The 15,730-nt window shown below is 46.9% G+C and overlaps 1 protein-coding gene across 1 annotated transcript in view; it reads left to right on the top strand.

The window, feature by feature from the left end:
- The window catches only part of lama5 (laminin, alpha 5), a 274,408-nt gene that overhangs the window by 160,483 nt on the left and 98,195 nt on the right, over window positions 1–15,730 (top strand). Inside the window, exons 29-35 of the mRNA XM_034171776.1 lie at window positions 75–172; window positions 243–456; window positions 1,707–1,833; window positions 4,751–4,890; window positions 5,456–5,571; window positions 6,865–7,076; window positions 7,265–7,466. Of these exons, the coding sequence (XP_034027667.1) occupies window positions 75–172; window positions 243–456; window positions 1,707–1,833; window positions 4,751–4,890; window positions 5,456–5,571; window positions 6,865–7,076; window positions 7,265–7,466 (1,109 nt within the window). The remainder of the gene's footprint in view (window positions 1–74; window positions 173–242; window positions 457–1,706; window positions 1,834–4,750; window positions 4,891–5,455; window positions 5,572–6,864; window positions 7,077–7,264; window positions 7,467–15,730) is intronic.

Here is a 15,730-nt window from a genome sequence, read left to right on the forward strand (position 1 = left end):
GAACACTGGCCGTTATGTTATCACCCATGCTCTCCTCCATAAAGAGGTGATATGTGTTTCTTCGTGGTCAACAGTACAAAGTGTACCTCATACCTAAAGACCAGTTCACCATGGAGTATATGGAACCTGCAGTGCACTGCATCAGCACTCATGGACAGTTTTCCCCAGACAGGTAATGTGAGATTTCTCTTCATACTTCATGTGCTCTGAATCATCTATTAAATGTTGTTTTTCCTCTACAGCTCGTCCTGCATTCCCTCACGCTTCCAGATTCCGTCTGACTCACTGGTTCTAAAGGAAGGCCAGAGTTCCTCTGTGCAGGACTCTGCACAGGACTCTTCTCCAGCAGCTCCGCCTGTGTCCATCCAACAGGAGGACCAGCCAGCCTGGACAGCAGGAATCCGACCTCCTTATGGAGCCGACAACACCGACCACGTCAGGCTAGATTCCCTGCAGGTACAGAAGCTGGTGGAAGGGAAATGAGCTTTGTCCAGGTCTCTGTTCTTCTAAGACCAGGTCTAGACTGGGAGCTGCATGAATGTTGTAATGATGTCCACTCTTCTGATGTTTGACAGAAACTGAGTCCATGAACTCATAATCTTAAATTGTATTGTCTGTTGTGGCATCACATTGAACTTATGCAGCTGATTTCTATTGTCTTCATTTATCTTTGATTTTCAGTACAGTGTTTCTACCTCATGCTCGATCTCGACTGTGTATTATTTTCACTAACATCACACTTACTTGACCGCAGATCCATCAAGCCACTGGCTTTTATCATCAAACACCACCGATTATCTGGCCATGTCTCCAAGTACTTGTACGAGGGCATGCTTCCACCAAAATCATCTGACAACTGTCAGAAAGCATTTGAGAAAATCATTCATTTTATTTTCTGAGCATTTATGATCCATTTTAATCTCACAATAATTTTTAATGACTGCAATCCAAAGCTATTGTACCATCTGTGCTATGTAGAGAGCATGCATATAAATAACAGTGTCATCAGCATACAGGTGTAAATGGTAAATGGACTGCATTTATATAGCGCTTTTATATCTGCATCAGATGCTCAAAGCGCTTTAAAATTATGTCTCACATTCACCCCGATGTCAGGGGTGAATGTGATGCTGCCATACAAGGCGCTCACTACACCCCGGGAGCAATAGGGGATTAAAGACCTTGCCCAAGGGCCCTTAGTGATTTTCCAGTCAGGCAGGGATTTGAACCCAGGACTCAAGCCCAACACTTTAACCACTAGACCATCACCTCCCCCAAGGTGTATTTTTGATTGACTATTCTTACATACATATTAATGCATTAATAAAAAAGAAAGAAAATAATACAAATCCCAAAATGGAACCCTGGGAAACTCCTTGAGCTATCACAAGAAAATTACATTTGTAGCCCTCTGTTTAGACACACTGAATTTAATCTATAAAATAAATTCTGAAGAATTTAATAGCTTTTGAACTGAAACAAACATTCCAAAGTCTGTTCACAAGCCCTAAAATTATACTCCTCACACAGTATCATAAATAAAGAAGGGAGATGCTATTGTCTGTCAAAGGCACCAGTGACAACATTTGTCACAACCATTGAAGCAGTACTGGTACTGTTTCCAGTTCTAAAATCAGATTAAAATAACTTTGAATTGATAATTTGATGTCTTTTCCATCTATTCTTCCACTGTCTCATTTACCCAGAATGCAGTTGTGTACTCGACCCGTGTTCATTCACTGGGCCGTTACATCTTCATCCTTCACTATCACCAACCACACCACCCCACCTATCCAATGCAGGTCTACATCAACGGCGGACGAATCTGGCAGGGTAAGATCACATGCTGATGTGGTACAAATGGCCTGAGTGCAGTACGCACTGTGCAAGTACTGAATGATGAGTAATTCCAGTGTTAGGGTCCTCAGCATGTATCCACGTTGGACTGTGGTAACTGCAGAAACCTGACATGGTGCGGTGTTCAGGAAATGTTGTGAGCCACAAGTCGAAGTTCTCTGTGCACCATTTAATTCATGTTCGAGAGACTACAAAGTGTTTGGACTCACTCCCAGAGACGGGGAGGAGTTTAGACATCTGGCAGGAGCTCAGTATATTATTCTTGTGTTGAAAGCTGTCAAAATACTTTAGGTATCTGATTGCGGCACCACCAGATGACTTCCTCTGGAGGTGTTCAGGCATGTCAAGTAAATGCTGAAAGGATTTTCTATCCCATCTGGGCTGGTCCCACCCTGGGATCCATGATGAAGAGATGGATGTAGAGAGGATCTTCTTAGCTGTCTTTTGGCCTTTTGCCTTTAGGATTACAAATTTACATGGGAAGTAACAAGAATATATGAGAATAAATTTGTTTGTGTGTAAGAAGGAGAATATATGTCATTGAGGGGAAAAAAACAATTTTACAGCATAATCTTGGATAAAATAACCAGATTTAATGCAAATTCAGTTGAATTTCTACCACGCACTGTGCATTCGTCATCAAATGCACAGATTTACATTTGTATAAATTAATAATTAATAACAAGTTGCCAACTTGGAATATTGCCAGTTCAAAAATTGTCAAGTGTAACTTCCCATCGCAACTTCATGGGAATTTCCCAAAAATCTTCTGCCCCTTTTTGACCGTAGTTGCCATAGCAACGTAGCACTGGATAAATGGTGGAAAGTGGACTAAAGCTTCACGGATCAGGTGATTGATCAGAATTCTTTGGACAGGAAAACAGCAGGTATTGCATTTAAGCCCCATCACACATAGCAAGAATGTGCAGGAACCAGGCCGAAACGGCAAATATTACCATCATCAGACACAGTCGGGAGGGAAAAAGGTGTGGTCAGCAGTGTCAGAACCAGTAGTGGGCACAGTTCCGCTGTTCTGCTAACCGCTAATAAGCGAAGCTAACTTTTTTGTCAGTGGATCAGCTTTTCAGCTAACTTTGAAAACCATCAGCGGACCAATTACCTTCCGCTAAACTTAGTTTCACTAACTTTTAGTCCGCTAATGTTTTTTTGCTGGCATACTAAGTAAAGCCAAATGGTCAAAAACATTGTAAACCCTAAAATCACACGTTAGTTCCTCTCTGTTATATGTTTTGCAGCAGTCAGGCAGCGGTGAGGAGCTGAGCTCCACCCGACCTCAGCAGAAGGGACCTGGCTGCCTGGTTGCTACAAAAAAAGAAAGTCATTTACATTCAACATACACTGCCCCAGACGTGTGGCAAAAGGCATAAACAGCAAAGCAGGTTTGACTTCTGGTTTGCGTTAAAAACCAAACTAATTCCAGCCGTTTTATTGATTTTAACATCAGCTCTGACATTTTTGCAAATTGAAAATTTCACAAATATCTTTTAGTTTTAAATTAATGCACTAATTCTGAAGGTTTGAACATTAAAACTCACAGATTCCAAAAGGCATTATGGGAAAATGAGCCTCCTTATCACTGGTTGGTTGGTTATTTGTAAAACACCGACACACAACTTACTGTAACGTGTGTTGGTTGTTACAAATCAATGTGTATTTATAGATGTCATTTGTTTTTCATTTGTAAAAAAAAAAAAAAAGCATTTGCAAAACTGAAAACTCTGTGTGATTCAGCACACCGAATGGTGATCGTGTGACAGTTGGGTGCTATTTACAGTCCCATCTACTGGATGGGACTGTAAATAGCATCCAACTGTCACACGGTCACCACTCGGTGCACTGAATCACACTTAAACAAAAGTTTCAGTTTTGCAAATGCTTTGTTTTTTTTTTGTTTTTAACAAATGAAAACCAAATGACATATTTAAAAATACACATTTATTTGTAACAACCAACACACGCGTTACAGTAACTTGTGTGTGTTTTTTTTTTTTTTTTTTACAAATAAATAAACAGCCAACCAGTGATGAGGAGGCTCATCTTCCCATAACGTCTTTTGGCATCTGTGAGTTTTAATTCTCAAACCTTAAGAATTAGTGCATTAATTTAAAACTAAAAGATATATGTTCATATATATATTTTCACTTGGTAAAAATGAGAGTTGATGTTAAAATCAGTAAAACGGACGGAATTTTTTTTTTTTTTTTTTTAAACATAAGTCAAATCTGCTTTTCTTTTTATGCCTTTTGCCACATGTCTGGGGCAATGTGTATGTTGAATGTAAATGACTCTTCCTCACAGCAGTTGGCAGGGCGCACAAAGACAGAAGCTCTAACTCATTGTTTGTGATTGCCTTTGATTCCACTAAGTGTCAGCGGTGCTTAAACTCAAAACTGGCTTGTCAGTAGCTGATAGTGTACCAGAGTCAGTACTAAAAGTTAACGGTTAGCTGTAGCTTCCGCTAATTGTTTTTCAGTTTGTCGGTTTATCGTTATAAATGTTAACTTTTCAGTTAGTGGATTAGCGGTTATCGAAGCTAACTTGTTCAGAACGCATCTGGAATACCTCGTCCACACCTGCATGATGGCATCTAAAGGGCATGTAGACAACAGTTTAGAAGACACACACTGCTGTCAGCTGACCGTAAAAGGTGCTGAAGACTGCCCCGTGTCCAAACGTCTGGATGACAAACACGGGGCTGGAGTGGGAGGCAGCGCTGTGTTCTTCACGCGCACGTGCACGTTCTATTCCAAATGCTGCTAAATGCAAACATCACCGTGAAGATGAAAACTGATCAGTTGGTTGTTGTTGTTATTGTTGTTGTTGTTATTATTATTAGTCATCTCTTGTGTGATTTTTGCTTTCCCTGCATCAGGTCAGGCCAACGCCACTTACTGTCCGCACGCTTACGGCTGCCGTAACCCTCTGGTGTCAGAGAATCAGATCATTCTGGACGTGACGGATCACGAGGTCTTCATCACCGTCCAGATACCTGACAGGAAAACGCTGTGGCTGGTGCGTTTATGCGTTAATGCTCTGAAGGATTCCTCTGTCCCATTTGTCTTCGGTCATCTTCTGTTTATGTACTGTTTTTTTTTTTTTTTTTTTTTTCATTTATTCATTTTATTTTTCTCAATTTTCTGTTGTCTGGACTTTAAAGAGACGCTTTCCTTCTGCACTTTGGCCCTCTCCTGTCTTTATGGTTGTCCTTTTGATATTGTATTTCATCAAAACATCAAAAACCATTTTGTTTCCTTTTCCCTGATCCAGTGCTGCATTCATGTGCTGTGGGAAAAATCACACTTTGACCTTACCTTTTGAAGCCCTGCCTTGAGACAGTAAAAGCTGCTAAAGGGTTGGATTTTTATGTTTACCGGTTTTCCACCTGGCGTTTGCTGTCATGGTAACCCTTCTGTCACAGTTCCATATCTTACTGGTGACAGTATCATGTTCTGAATGTTCCAAAGGTTCCTGTCCTTCTGCCTTTGCTGTGTAATTTTCCCCACAGGAAATACTCATCTCCACCTTCCTTCTCCCAAACCTTCAGTCTTGCTAACTCCTCGTCCTTGTCTGTGTGCAGGATTATGTGCTGGTGGTGCCTGAAAGCAGCTACCGTTCCAACTACTTGAACGAGGAACCACTGGACAAATCTTATGACTTCATTCGCAACTGCGGCCAAAACAGCTTCTACATCAAGTGAGTATCTGAGCGATCAGTATTACTGCTTGTCCATTTGCCCAAGAGAAGTAAAAAAATAAATAAATAAAACTGTAAAGACAGCAGAGGTACTCGTTTATATTGTAAACACTTTACAAACTGGTCATTTTTTTCCCCCTGCATCGTTGACATGGACTGAACGTAATGATTCAACCTTTGTTCTCATGTTTACAACTTGGAACAATACAACTTTGAAACAAATGTCAGTTAAATACAAGTTAAACATCAGTTAAACACCAAAATACCAATTAAGCAACTATTAAACAGCAAAACACCAATTAAATACCAATTAAACAGCAAAACACCAATTAAACAGCAAAACACCAATTAAACAGCAAAACACCAATTAAATACCAATTAAACAGCAAAACACCAATTAAACAGCAAAACACCAATTAAATACCAATTAAACAGCAATTAAACAGCAAAACACCAATTAAACAGCAATTAAACAGCAAAACACCAATTAAATACCAATTAAACAGCAGTTAAACAGCAAAACAGCAATTAAACAGCAAAACACCAATTAAATACCAATTAAACAGCAATTAAACAGTAAAACACTAATTAAACAGCAATTAAACAGCAAAACACCAATTAAATACCAATTAAACAGCAAAACAGCAATTAAACAGCAAAACACCAATTAAACAGCAATTAAACAGCAAAACACCAATTAAATACCAATTAAACAGCAAAACACCAATTAAACAGCAAAACACCAATTAAATACCAATTAAACAGCAAAACACCAATTAAACAGCAAAACACCAATTAAATACCAATTAAACAGCAAAACACCAATGAAATACCAATTAAACAGCAAAACACCAATTAAACAGCAAAACACCAATTAAATACCAATTAAACAGCAAAACAGCAATTAAACAACAAAACACCAATTAAACACCACGAAAACACCAGCAAAACACCAATTAAACACCACGAAAACACCAGCAAAACACCAATTAAACACCACGAAAACACCAGCAAAACACCAATTAAACACCACGAAAACACCAGCAAAACAACAATTAAACACCACGAAAACACCAAATTCAGTGTAAATGTAACTTTAATTGGTGGGTTAGATTCTGAACATCTCAAAATGAATAGAAACATCTTATTTTTACACAATTATGTGGAGAATATAAAATATTCTCCGCATATTTTGTGTTGTGATCCAGCACTGACAGTTGACATATTTATTATCACCATGTTGTTGAAATTTAACTTTGACATCAACAACATCTTCCCGTTTTGTCCTGGCAGTCCTTCCGCTGCCTCACCGTTCTGCCTCAGCTCGGCTGTGTCTCTGTCAGCGTTCTTCAACAATGGCACTCTGCCCTGTGCCTGCCACGAGGTCGGTGCCGAGAGCGACACCTGCGCGACATTTGGGGGTCAGTGCCGCTGCAGGCCCAATGTGATTGGTCGAGACTGCTCCATGTGCGCCACTGGCTACTGGGGATTCCCCAACTGCAGACGTGAGTGTCCGATTGAATTAAAAATAAATTTATTGGTGATTTAAAGAGAAATATAAATGCATATATCTTGGTGTTTTTGTAGTTGTCTAGAGGAGGCTACAGTTTCTTGCCCACTTACTGTTTCTGAAGTATCACACGATTCTGTTGATGTCTTTATTTATCTGGACGTGTTCTCGTGTGTCCTCCAGCCTGTAGCTGTGGTACACGGTTATGTGAGCCGGTGACCGGTGACTGTATCTGTCCTCCGAGGACTGTCCGGCCAGAATGCACCGAGTGTGAGCCGCAGACATTTGGCTGCCACCCGGTGGTGGGTTGTGATGTCTGCAACTGCTCTCACGTTGGTGTGGTTCTCCCCAATATCAGCTGCGATACGCTCAGTGGACAGTGCAGGTATTGCAAGACAACACAGCATATGTTAGCAAATAAACTCCAGAATGTCCTTTTAGATCCAGATGAAGTTGGCTACAGAGTCCATCTTAATATCGAGATCTGTCCAGTATTTGTCAGGTTGTTCCTCAAAGGCTTTGACACTTTGATCCTCAGCAATTATAATGACAGCTTCTCTCTTTCGAACCATTTAAGATTTCATGTAACAGCCTAAAGCTACAGTGTGTGGAATTTAGTGGCATCTAGTGGTGACAATGCAGATTGCGTAATACAGATTCTGATCACCTTTTTGCTTCTTTGTCTACGGGGATTTGTGCTCAATTGCCTTCTCTTACAATAACCAGTATGGATGGTCCTCCATTTCACCAAAATGAGGGTTCTCATTCTTGTTTGGCTGCACTAGCCATCAGTACACCGTGTATCACGGAGCAACCTTTTTCTTCTGTTTTCTGACTGTGCTGCAATATTCAAATGTATGAGTGAACGTGTCCCTTTTGGGCTACTGTATCAACATGGCGTTGCAGCATGCCAGCCTCCATGAGGGGCCACGCCCACAAAGATATGAAGGGTTCATTCTAAGTCAGTTAGTTGTTGTGGGTAATTACACATTAATGAACGGATGGTTGCGAATGCTATATTCCATTTATGCTAATAAACGCCCTTAAATCCCGCACACTGTAGCATTAAACTCCAAAACATAAATTAATTAAACACAAGATTAAAGGCTTCCACTGGGAGTTTATAATGGTTCATCAGATTAAAACGCTACCTGTAAAAGCTGCTTTGATAAAAAATAAATTCCTAGGTTGCGCCTAACACTAGTTCAGACAAATATTCTTCACAAAGAACTAGTTATACTGTGAGTTTAAGGGTTTAGATTTGCTCCATAAAGAATAAATCTGCCAGACTTGACTTTTGTTGAACAAGCTCACCTGTAATGCATCAGGCCGTCAGCTTGCAAGTAATTAAGGAGATGGATCGTTACGTCTCTTTGGCCTCCTGACTTTTGGTGGTCCATCATCTTTGGTCATATTTTTTTGTAATTTTATTATATTCAACTGTTTACAAACTGACTGATTTATGTGCAGTAAAAGTCAACAGATTTGTCACCAGTTGCTTAATAGAATTTTTACTCGCTACAGAAAGTCAAAAAGTCACTAAATATAGAAACAAAGTGTCTTCGGCCCCATGTCCATAGAGTCCACACGTGTGCTGGGTAATCGGGAGAGTCGGGAGTCTTCCCGGTGGGCTGGTCCAACCTGGGGCCGTTGTGAGGGGTGTTAATATATATGCATACATATATGACCACCACTAACTGTTAGGCTACACAGCAAGACACTTGGGCTGCTGTATCTTAAAGAGAAGACATTAAGTGTTAAAAATGTTTTACAATCACGAAAATAACTTAAGACTGCTTCTTTTGCAATGCTGTTATCTTTTCCAAAGCCTAAGGTAGGGACATACTGTTGTGTGGGCCGCTGAAGAGGAGGTACTGCTGGCCCACCACCACAAGATGGCGCCCTGCTTGAAGTGCGGGCTTCAAGCACGAGAGGGCGTCGGAGCGACCAGGAGTGACAGCTGTCACTCATCATCCGTACCAGCTGTCACTCATCCACTACTCATCACCACCACCATAAAGGCCAGACTGCAACTCCACCTCCCCGCCGAGAAATCAGCTACCATTCAGGTAACTTCTCTGCTGACTTACATTAAGTAGTAATCTGAACTTCTTTGCAGCCGTTTTCCTGTGGTGTGTCCTTATCTGTGGGATTGGCGTTTGGTGTGATCAGCGACGGCTTCGCCTCACACCCCAAACCAGATAAGTGGTTAAACAGGAGCTGCACGAGTGTGTGATTGGAGGTGGAGGTTTTCCCTCCTAACTGTATACAGACTGTGGGATTACTGAGTGTGCGAACTCACACTCATCAGGACTGTCTCTGTTCTCTGCCAGCAGTACCGGGTCTGACTGCTGAAGACAGCGGCCACCTGGGGCGCAGGGCTTGGCGGCTCCGGTGTTCTTCAGCTCCGTTGGTGGTGGAAGCTGTGTGGGATCCGGCTCTTCTCTCGCCAGGCGTCTTCTATCGTCGAGCCTGCCCACACGTCACCTGGTGTATAATTGACAGTCCACCATATTGTTATTGTCTGTACGTCGTTGTGCGATTCACAACATTAAATTGTTACTTTTGGCTTATCCATTGTCCGTTCATTAACGCCCCCTGTTGTGGGTCCGTGTCACGACACTTTCACAACAGGATTTCTCGGCCAGCGTCATGGATCCCGAGGGGCGTCAACCATCGCTTGAACAGCCAATGGAAGAGTGAGGTGCACAGGCGCCAGCAGGAGGCGTGTTGGGTGAGCTGCAGCACATCTTAACCGCCTTTACCGCTCGGTTGGACTTAGTTACCGAGCAGAGCAGTGTTCTCAATCGTAGGATGGAGGCTCTCACCGCCCAGGTGGAAGCGCATGCTCAGGGTGCTGCTGCAGCACCTCCTCCTGCTGACCGTGTGCCAGAAACAGACATTCCGCTGGTCGTTCAACGAACCCCCCCACCTTCCCCTGAAGCATACATAAGCCCTCCGGAGCCGTACGGAGGCTGTGTGGAGACGTGCACGGACTTCTTGATGCAGTGCTCGCTCGTCTTTTCACAGCGTCCCGTCATGTACGCGTCAGACGCTAGCCGGGTGGCTTATGTTATAAATTTGCTTCGAGGAGAGGCACGCGCCTGGGCTACGGCGCTTTGGGAGCAGAATTCACGGCTCCTAACAGTTTACACTGAGTTTGTGAGGGAGTTCCGACAGGTGTTCGACCACCCTCATAGAGGCGAGACCGCTTCAAGCGTGCTGCTGTCGATACGGCAGGGGCGTCGGAGCGCAGCGAAGTATGCAGTCGACTTCCACATCGCGGCAGCGCGAGCCGGCTGGAATGCTGTTGCGCTCCGCGCCGCCTTTGTAAACGGACTGTCTCTGGCCCTTAAGGAGCACCTGGTGGCGAAGGACGAGCCGCGGGATTTAGATGGGCTTATCGACCTGGTTATACGGTTAGACAACCGATTAACAGAACACCGACGGGAGCGAGACGAAGGGCGTGGTCAGGCACAAGCCGTCCCTCTTCCTCCCGGGTCCGAAAGGGAGCCGACTTCCCCACGCTCCGCTGCCAGGGCTCTCCACGTGACGACAGCTCCCCCTGCTGACGTTGCTAGGGAAACGAGCAGGGCAAAAAGCGATCAGATCAGAGACAAAGGAGGCTGATCCGTGGAGAGTGTTTTCTCTGCAGCTCTACCGAGCACACACAGAGAGAATGCCCCAAACGGTCAAAACAGCAGCACTCGTCCTTAGAGACTGGACTAAGGGTGGGTCACAACACCCACGTGGGGAGACCCCGACGATCTGCACGTATCCCAGTCACGATCCTGAGTGGGGATCTAACCCTTCACGCCCCAGCACTGGTGGACACGGGGTCGGAGGGGAATCTACTGGATAGCAGATGGGCAAAGGAGGTTGGGCTCCCTCTAGTGGCCTTACCGTCACCATTGTCGGTGCGGGCGCTAGATGGCACCCTTCTTCCACTAATCACACACCAGACACAGCCAGTGACATTGGTGGTGTCTGGGAATCACAGGGAGGAGATTGTGTTATATAACACCTTCTACCTCCCGAGTGATTTTGGGTTTTCCATGGGTGTTAAAACACAATCCCCGGATTGATTGGTCGTCTGGGGTTGTGGTTCAGTGGAGCGAAACCTGCCGCCGGGAGTGTTTAGGATCCTCGGTTCCACCCGGTGTGACAGCTAAGGAGGAGGTTTTAGTCCCCCCCAATCTGGCGGCGGTGCCAGCTGAGTACCACGACCTTGCTGACGTCTTCAGCAAGGATCTGGCACTCACGCTGCCCCCGCACCGTCCGTATGATTGTGCCATTGATTTGATACCGGGCGCTACGTACCCGTCCAGCAGGCTGTACAACCTCTCACGTCCGGAACGCGAATCAATGGAGACCTACATCCGGAACTCGTTAGCTGCCGGGTTGATCCGGAACTCCACCTCCCCGATGGGTGCTGGTTTCTTTTTTGTGGGCAAGAAGGACGGCGGACTCCGTCCATGCATTGATTACAGAGGGCTGAACGAGATCACGGTTCGCAACCGATACCCGTTACCTCTGTTGGATTCAGTGTTCACGCCCCTGCATGGAGCCCAAATTTTCACGAAATTGCATCTTAGGAATGCTTATCACCTGGTTCGGATCCGGGAGGGAGACGAGTGGAAGACGGCATTTAACACCCCGTTAGGTCACTTTGAGTACCTGGTCATGCCGTTCGGCCTCACCAATGCGCCCGCGACGTTCCAAGCATTGGCTAATGACGTCTTGCGGGACTTCCTGCATCGGTTTGTCTTTGTATATCTAGACGATATACTCATCTTTTCTCCGGGTCGTTAGACGATATACTCATCTTTTCCCCTGATCCTGAGACCCATGTCAAGCATGTACGTCAGGTCCTACAGCGGTTGTTGGAGAACCGGCTGTTTGTGAAGGGCGAGAAGTGTGAGTTCCACCGCACTTCTTTGTCTTTCCTGGGGTTCATAATCTCCTCCAACTCCGTCGCCCCTGATCCGGCCAAGCTTGCGGCGGTGAGAGATTGGCCCCAACCAACGAACCATAGGAAACTACAACAGTTCCTCGGTTTTGCAAATTTCTACCGGAGGTTCATCAAGGGCTACAGTCAGGTAGTTAGCCCCCTGACAGCCCTGACCTCCACAAAAGTCCCCTTCACCTGGTCGGATCGGTGCAAAGCCGCGTTTAGGGAGTTGAAACGCCGGTTCTCGACTGCACCGGTTCTGGTGCAGCCCGATCCCAAGCGCCAGTTTGTTGTTGAAGTGGATGCCTCTGACTCAGGGATAGGAGCCATGCTATCCCAGAGCGGGGAGTCCGACAAGGTTCTCCATCCATGTGCCTACTTTTCCCGCAGGTTGACCCCAGCTGAACGGAACTATGACGTCGGCAATCGGGAACTTCTTGCGGTGAAGGAGGCTCTTGAGGAGTGGAGACACCTGTTGGAGGGAGCATCGGTACCATTTACGGTTTTCACGGACCATCAGAACCTGGAGTACATACGGACCGCGAAGCGTCTGAACCCCAGGTAAGCCCGCTGGTCGCTGTTCTTCGGGCGTTTTGACTTCCGGATCACCTACCGTCCCGGGACAAAAAAACAACGATCTGACGCCCTGTCCCGGGTGCCTGAAGAGGAGGTCAAGACCGAGCCGTCAGACCCCCCTGACACCATCATCCCCGAGTCCACTGTGGCCACCCTCACCTGGGACGTGGAGAAGACCGTCCGGGAGGCCCTGACACGGAGCCCGGACCCGGGGACAGGTCCGAAGGACAAGTTGTACGTCCCACCAGAGGCCAGGGCTGCGGTCCTTGACTTCTGTCACGGTTCCAAGCTCTCCTGTCATCCAGGGGTGCGAAGGACCGTGGCAGTGGTCCGGCAGTGCTTCTGGTGGGCGTCTATGGAAGCCGACATCCGGGAGTATGTCCAGGCCTGCACCACCTGTGCCAGGGGCAAAGCCGACCACCACAAGGCCCAAGGCCTCCTCCAGCGTCTGCCCGTGCCTCGTCGCCCCTGGTCTCATATTGGCCTGGACTTTGTCACGGGCCTCCCGCCGTCCTAGGGCAACACCACCATCTTAACGATAGTGGACCGGTTCTCCAACGCGGCCCACTTCGTGGCCCTCCCGAAGCTCCCGACGGCCCAGGAGACTGCAGACCTCCTGGTCCACCACGTCGTGCGTCTGCATGGGATTCCATCAGACATTGTCTCGGATCGTGGTCCTCAGTTCTCCTCCCAGGTCTGGAGGAGTTTCTGCAGGGAACTGGGGGCCACCGTCAGTCTCTCGTCTGGGTACCACCCCCAGACGAACGGGCAGGCAGAGCGGACAAACCAGGAACTGGAGCAGGCCCTCCGCTGCGTGACCTCCACGCACCCGACGGCCTGGAGTGACCATCTGGCCTGGATCGAGTATGCTCATAATAGCCAAGTCTCATCTGCCACCGGCCTCTCCCCGTTTGAGGTGTGTTTGGGGTACCAGCCCCCATTGTTTCCGCTAGCGGAGGGAGAGGTCGGGGTGCTCTCGGTCCAGGCCCATCTGAGGAAGTGCCGTTGGGTGTGGCATACCGCCCGCTCTGCCCTGCTCAGAGTCCGGACGAGGGCTAAGGCCCATGCAGACCGCCGGCGTTCCCCGGCCCCTGCATACCAGCCCGGGCAGGAGGTCTGGCTATCCACTAAGGACATCCCCCTGCAGGTGGAATCCCACAAACTAAAGGACAGGTACATCGGACCATTTCCCATACTCATAGTCCTCAGTCCGGCCGCAGTGAAGCTGAAGCTGCCAGCTTCACTGCGGATACACCCCGTGTTTCATGTGTCAAGACTCAAGCCCTGCCATACCTCACCACTGTGTGCCCCGGGAATAGCACCGCCTCCTGCCCGGATCATTGACGGGGAGCCCGCGTGGACGGTACGCCGGCTCCTGGACGTCCGTTGAAAGGGCCGGGGGTTCCAGTATCTGGTGGACTGGGAGGGTTATAGCCCCGAAGAGCGCTCCTGGGTGAAGAGGAGCTTCATCCTGGACCCGGCCCTCCTGGCCGACTTCTACACCCGTCACCCGGACAAGCCTGGTCGTGCGCCAGGAGGCGCCCGTGAGGGGGGGGGTCCTGTTGTGTGGGCCGCTGAAGAGGAGGTACTGCTGGCCCACCACCACAAGATGGTGCCCTGCTTGAAGTGCGGGCTTCAAGCACGAGAGGGCGTCGGAGCGACCAGGAGTGACAGCTGTCACTCATCATCCGTACCAGCTGTCACTCATCCACTACTCATCACCACCACCATAAAGGCCGGACTGCAACTCCACCTCCCCGCCGAGAAATCAGCTACCATTCTGGTAACTTCTCTGCTGACTTACATTAAGTAGTAATCTGAACTTCTTTGCAGCCGTTTTCCTGTGGTGTGTCCTTATCTGTGGGATTGGCGTTTGGTGTGATCAGCAACGGCTTCGCCTCACACCCCAAACCAGATAAGTGGTTAAACAGGAGCTGCACGAGTGTGTGATTGGAGGTGGAGGTTTTCCCTCCTAACTTTATACAGACTGTGGGATTACTGAGTGTGCGAACTCACACTCATCAGGACTGTCTCTGTTCTCTGCCAGCAGTACCGGGTCTGACTGCTGAAGACAGCGGCCACCTGGGGCGCAGGGCTTGGCGGCTCCGGTGTTCTTCAGCTCCGTTGGTGGTGGAAGCTGTGTGGGATCCGGCTCTTCTCTCGCCAGGCGTCTTCTATCATCGAGCCTGCCCACACGTCACCTGGTGTATAATTGACAGTCCACCATATTGTTATTGTCTGTACGTCGTTGTGCGATTCACAACATTAAATTGTTACTTTTGGCTTATCCATTGTCCGTTCATTAACGCCCCCTGTTGTGGGTCCGTGTCACGACACTTTCACAACACATACCATTACAAGTTTAACACCCCTATGCATTCATTACAGTTAGTTCAGTCCAACCAAGCCCTGTGCGCCCATGATTCATGTTCTCAAACTGTACGGCCCGATGCTCTGATGCGATCTGACTGCTCACATTGTACCTTCAAAAACCACACGTCGGGAAGCAAACAGAAGCTTTTTATTCTTTTTCTTTTTTCTTTTTTTCCGCGCTGTTGAAACAGAGCTACAAGCGTCTACGCACTGATTACGTCACGCACTGTGCATGAGCAAACACCGGAGAGAGCAAGTGATCTCATGTAAAGTCTTGTGTTTTTGGGTTTTTTTTATTGCGTTCCCTCGCAATAACCTAATATCATATTAAAGTTCATGCCTATCAGCGCGCACAGTGTTTGGAATCAGATGGAGGGAGACTTAACATATATGCGCGCACGCTCACACACACACACACAGCAGACAGCAAGGTGATTCATGAGAGGACAGTAAAAAAAAAAGAAAACATAAACATTCATAACAGGTGTTGGTACTTACACTGTTGCGCATATACATTCAGTCTCCCTCCACCTGATTCCACTCACTGTGCGCGCTGATAGGCATGAACTTTAATATGATATTAGGTTATTGCGAGGGAACGCAATAAAAAAACACAAGACTTTGCATGAGATCACTGTTTGCTCTCTCCAGTGTTTGCTCATGCACAGTGCGCGACGCAATCAGTGCGTAGAAGCTTGTAGCGCTGCTTCAACAGCGCGGAACCCTCACGAGTCACGACGGCCGACCAA

The sequence above is a fragment of the Thalassophryne amazonica genome, chromosome 6 (genome assembly GCF_902500255.1).
Source record: "Thalassophryne amazonica chromosome 6, fThaAma1.1, whole genome shotgun sequence".
NCBI classification, from domain to species: Eukaryota; Metazoa; Chordata; class Actinopteri; order Batrachoidiformes; family Batrachoididae; genus Thalassophryne; species Thalassophryne amazonica.